At 35.8% G+C, this 5,899-nt stretch overlaps 1 protein-coding gene across 1 annotated transcript; it reads left to right on the top strand.

The window, feature by feature from the left end:
• The first annotated feature begins 2,138 nt into the window (after positions 1 to 2,138).
• On the top strand, positions 2,139 to 3,257 carry LOC110316937 (taste receptor type 2 member 116-like). The gene is given in 1 exon segment (XM_021191274.1): positions 2,139 to 3,257. A coding segment is annotated over 1 exon segment (1,119 nt).
• Positions 3,258 to 5,899: the final 2,642 nt, after the last annotated feature.

The following is a 5,899-nucleotide window of genomic DNA, read 5'->3' as shown; positions in this document are numbered from 1 at the left end:
GTTTCGCTGTGTAGCCCTGGCTGTCCTGGAACTCACTCTGTAGACCAGGCTGGCCTCGAACTCAGAAATCTGCCTGCCTCTGCCTCCCAAGTGCTGAGATTAAAGGCATGTGCCACCACTTACCATGGTGTCAATGACCTAGAATCTAATAGGTTTTGATTATGAGATAGTAGGCATTTATTATAGATATGTAGCTTTAAATAAAGAACAGTTTAAGGTGGGCTTTGTTTAGCTTAAAAAATGAATTATTTGATTTAGATTTAATCATTAGATGAAACTTATCATGAATGAATAATTGAGTAAGACGTGCAGGTACCTCATCAACATATACACAAGATTTATTTTTGACTGAGAGTATGTCTGTCTGAGAAAATGTAATTCTTCACTTTTTCACATAATCATAATCAAAACTACCTTTCTACAGGGACCTTTCTTAAGGTGAAAACTTTACGTGTCTATATCCAGTTCAGATTCAAAATACAGTGATGGTCTCAGGGAAGTCCTTTCTTGCTCAGTGTGTCTTCAATGCATACTTATTTCGAGAAGTCCAGGCATATGCCATCTCAAAATATATACTACAGAACCTCAGCAGCAGGATTGTTTATATTCCTTTTTGTCTTTTTTTCCAGAGTTGAATTTTGTACATAGAGGGAGCACAGTTGGAACCAGCCTCTTGCTTTGACACAAATGGAAAGTTTACATATCTAATTTTTATTAATTTTGTGAAATGTGCCCATTGCTTCCCTGTTATACTGTCTCCATATTTCTTTCCCTTGAATGAAGGGAAAACAATCTCATATATTTTCTTTATAGTATCTTACCTAGGCACAGCTGTAGTGATAAGCATAGCTAACTATTCAGTCCTCATAGTTTCTAATTATTTTTAAAAATTGACATTGCTTGAGTAAATGAGTGTAGGGCCAGCCATATACACTGGAATAAATATGATACACATTTTTCTGTTTATTTACTGTTCATCTTGTATTATTGACCCTTTACTTACATCATAGCTATCAAAGAAGAAAGAAGGACTAGCTAAAGTTAGTTTTAACACAATATATAAGGTCATGTGTCTTCATTCCTGCAGTAAAAAATGAGTGAACTGATGTTGGCATAGTAGAGGGAAGGAAAATAAATCTATAGGTTCTTAGCGACTATAGGTAAATGTGTCCTATGGGCCAAGTGTCAGACAGAAAAGTAAAAGGTCTCCTGCTGTGTATTTAGTCTCATTTCCCTTAGTGAATGATTCCTGAGACTGAAAAGATTTTCATGCATATGTTTGCATGTAGTAATAAACTAGTACAATTTTACACAATGTTTGCAGTCAGTGTGTTCTAATATATATATAGGCTAGCATTTTTAAACAGCAGCACCTTAAAAATGATCAGTGAGCCATGCTTGAGCTACATGATTCAGACATGTTGAACAGTAGAAAAAATGATGTTGAGAGAATGGGTTTTGTATTCTAATAATGAGTGCATGGATAGTGGCATGAGCATTCCTTTGCATAAAATCAAATGATAAATTCATACATTCTCAGTACTGAACCTTTGGAGAGTAATGATTTTCATAATATTATTGGCTTGTGGTGAGTTTGCAATAAGTGATTTTTTTACACTGTACATGAGCTTGGAACCTAGCTGATTCAAAAATTTCTAAAGTTATGTGGTACTAAGGAATTACTATGTACAAATTTAGATTTTTGCTGTCTTATATAAAGGATAGACATTTTCATATGTTTTACCTAATATTCATGTTTACAGAGATTAACATACGTATATAAGAAGAAAATGAACAAAACAATAAATTATGCAAATAAATATATCTTCATTTGCTTCTCAGCAGAAGAGATCAAGTTTCCTTCACCAAAATTTGCAGTGTCTCTAGGCTGCTGTCTGTAATGCAAACTACATCTAGATGAAGGTCAGTTCTTCTCTATAGGGAAATACAAAAGACTTTTATGATGGAAAGAATAAAACTATTAGCAAGGGTTAATGGCTGGTTTGGTATTAGACCTGTACGTTGTTTAGGGAACATAATAATATGGAACTTTGTTTATTGAATATGCACAATATTTTAACAGCGTGTTTTAAAGAATCTTAAGTAATTACAAAAGAAACTGAAGCATCCAAGTGAAGATGAATGGTGTCCTACAGATAACATTTATAATCATTTTGAGTGTGGAATTTATAATTGGCATCTTTGGCAATGGACTCATAGCAGTGGTGAACATAAAGAACTTGGTCAAGGGAAGAAAGAGCTCTTCAGTGGATCAGATCCTCACTGCTCTGGCCATCTCCAGAATTGCACTGCTGTGGTTAATATTAGTGAGCTGGTGGATATCTATGCTTTACCTAAGACAATGGATGACTGAAAGAATAGTTAGCATAATGCACAGTATATGGACAACATTCAACCAGAGTAGTCTCTGGTTTGCTACAAGTCTCAGCACCTTTTGTTTTTTCAAGATGGCAAATTTTTCCAACCCTATTTTCCTTTATTTAAAGGCCAGATTTTAAAAAGTCATGACAGGGACATTGATAATATCTTTGGTTCTCTTTTGTTTAAATAATATCATTATTAATGCACCTGAGAACATTTTAATCACTGAATATAATGTATCTATGTCTAACAGCTTGATTTTGAATAACACACAGCTTTCTAGGCTGTTTCCATTTGCCAACACCATGTTTGGGTTCATACCTTTTGCTGTGTCACTGGTCACTTTTCTCCTTCTCATTTTCTGCCTGTGGAAACACCAGAGGAAGATGCAACACAGTGCCCACGGATGCAGAGATTCCAGTACTAAGGCCCACATCAGAGCCTGGCAGACATTGATTGCCTCCATCCTCCTGTATTCCACTTTCTTCCTGTCTCTTGTTGTGCAGGTTTGGAGTTCTCTGCTTCTGGAGGGAACACTGCTGCCTTGGATCACACAGATTGCAAGAACAGCTTTTCCCTCGGTGCACTCTTGGGTCCTGATTCTGGGCAAAGCTAAGCTGAGAAAGGCTTTGCTCTCTGTACTCCTGTGGCTGAGGTGCAGGTACAAAGAACAAAACCCTACAGTGTACAGACCTGGGTTCATTTATGTGGATGATCTTTCATATCTTAGAGGAACATGGATTAACAGAAGTTCTTATATTTATAAATTTTTAGGTCTGATTTACATAAAAATGCATATTATATTTTCAAATTACAGGATAGTAGTTTATAACTTACAAGATAAATACTGTCTAAGCATCTTTCAGTCTTTGTAGAACATATAAAAACATGTTTGTTGGATACAAAATTGTATAAATGTAGATTACTTGAATATAAGAAATGGTTATAACAAACATTAATTTTATAGCACTTTGTTTCTTTTACATATCTCAGAATAAGTAATCTAAATATAGGATACATAGTTACACATATGACTTAAAGTACAACATTATATTTTTAAATAACTTGTTTGTTAGGGTTTTTTTTTCTCTTTCAATTAGCACAAGCTTGGATCATCTTGGATGAAGACACTTCAATTGAGAAAATACCTCTATCTAACTGGGCAGTCAGCATGTCTGCGCAATATTTTATTGATTTATGATTGATGTGGGTTGACACAATTCACTTTTGGTAGTGCTGCCTCTGGGATGTTGGTTCAGCTTGTATAAAGGAGCAGTCTGAGCAATCCATGAAAAGCAAGCCAACAAGCAGCATTCCTTCATGGCCTTTTCATCAGTCTCTGACTCCAGATTGTTGTCTTAATTCCTTTCCTGATTTCCCTTCAAGGTTGACTGAGTTGTAAGTTGAAATAGGCACTTTCCTCCCAAACTTGCTTTTTTGGTCATAATGTTGTCCCAACAGTAGATAGCAAACTAGGATATATACTTAAAAATATTTTGTATGTGAAAAACTTAAAAAGTGACATAAGCCATACAGATTATGGGAAATAATATACGATACACATCATTTAAAATGTAAGATTCAACTAACAATTTTCAAAAACATTTTGACATCGTGCATCTGCATTTTACTAGGTTGGATAACAACCAGATTGTCATAGGAACAAACACTTAGAGTAAGTTGTAACTGACCAACAAGAAATAAACGTGGATTGTTTTATATGGTTCCATGCTTGAATGACACAAATAAGAGGTTTAAAAAGTGAATATATTTTGCATGCCCTCAGGGCTTGGCCAGCACAATGAATGGAAACAGGCAACCTTGGGAAGTAGTAGGAGGGCGTCCCTCTAGAATGTACCAGAGACTTAGAAGGTGAGAGACTCTCAGGACTCAAAAGGAAGGATTTTATATGAAATGCCCTGCAGTTTCGATAAGGAACTTGTAGAGTCCAACTCCTCTAAGGACATCAAGTTGAGGGAATGGTTGTTATCCCACAGTCAAAGATTCTGACCCAGAACTATTCTTATCTAAAAGAACTCCAGGGGAAAAAATGGAGAAGAACCCGAGAGAAAGGAGGTCCAATGACAGGCCCAAATTGGGATCCAGCTAAAAAGGAGGCTCCAAGGCCTAACACTATTACTGATGCTATGGTGTGCTTACAGAAAGGAGCTCAGCATGGCTGCCCTCTGAGAGTCCCAACAAGCAGCTGCTAGAGATGCAGACACTTACACCCAACCGGTGGACAGAAGCCAGGGATCCCAGTAGTTGAATTAGGGAAAAGGCAGAAGGAACTGGAGAAGAAGACCACCCCATAGGAAGACCAGCAATCTCAACTAGCTGGTCCAAAGCACCTGGCACATACACAACAGAGGACTGCCTGTTCTGACCTCAGTGAGAGAAGTGCACCTAAACCTCCAGAAACTTGAGGCCCCAGGGAATGGGGAGGCTTGGTGTGTGTGTGCTGGGACTAGGTGAAAACATCTTTGTGGAGATAAGGGAGGAAAAATTGGATGAGGAACTGTGGGAGGGTGGACAGGGAGAAGGGTAACGCCTAGACTATGAAAAATAAATAAAGAATTTTTTAATAAAGTGAATATACAAAGAATTTTGAAAATAATATAGTTGCAAGAAGAGTAAGAAGAAGTAATTATTGCATAAGCATTTTATATAGAGTGGAGTGGTCTATATCTATAGCAATATAGGAATTGTACTTTTAAAAACTTTCATATATTCAGAAATGTTAAAAATATATTTCACTTAATAATGAAAAATTACAAGTTGCTGTTTTCATTGTTTTTGTTTGGGTAAGTTCTTTTTTAGTTCTCCTTATAGAATGCCTATATTTATTTATTTGTTTAAAAATATAAACATTTTATAAACATCTTTTCTGCCCTGATCTTAACCAAAGTTCAAGCAATGATGCCTATATTTTTGGTTCACATATGTGGAGATATTATCTGGAGAAAAAGACACCATTAAATAAAATGTGGGTGTTTTCAGTACAAAAGCACATACTTTAATATTTATGTAGCCGATATTTTGGCTGTTTCCTTTCTTATCTATGGTCACGTCTATGTACATAGTCTTTGCCTTCTGTCATATTTATGAAAAAAAAATATATATATAATAACTGTTATATATACAAGCATCAAGTGATGTCTGTATCTTCAATTAAGACAATTTCAATAACACATATCCATAAATTTCTTTTATATGTGATTATTTATACCCTAAATACTAAATTTGGTTTATTTCCAATTATAGGTATGCACATATAGACAGAGAGACAGAGAGTGACAAAGGAAGAGAGAGACAAATTCAGAGGAAGAATGAGGTTGAGAGAGAAAGAAAGAAAGTGAGAGAGGGAGAGAAGGCATAGAATAAAGTAACATGAGCAACTGGCCAACAAATATAGGCTGAAAATAAATAAATTATGGGGCAAAACATATATAAAAGTCCTAAAGGAGATACATTAAATGTCCAGGCGTGATGGCGCACACCTTTAATCCCAGCACTC

The sequence above is a fragment of the Mus pahari genome, chromosome 2 (assembly GCF_900095145.1).
Source record: "Mus pahari chromosome 2, PAHARI_EIJ_v1.1, whole genome shotgun sequence".
Classification (NCBI taxonomy): Eukaryota; Metazoa; Chordata; class Mammalia; order Rodentia; family Muridae; genus Mus; species Mus pahari.
The sequence above is the reverse complement of the archived record's forward strand: the minus strand, read 5'-3'. Positions and strand labels throughout refer to the sequence as shown.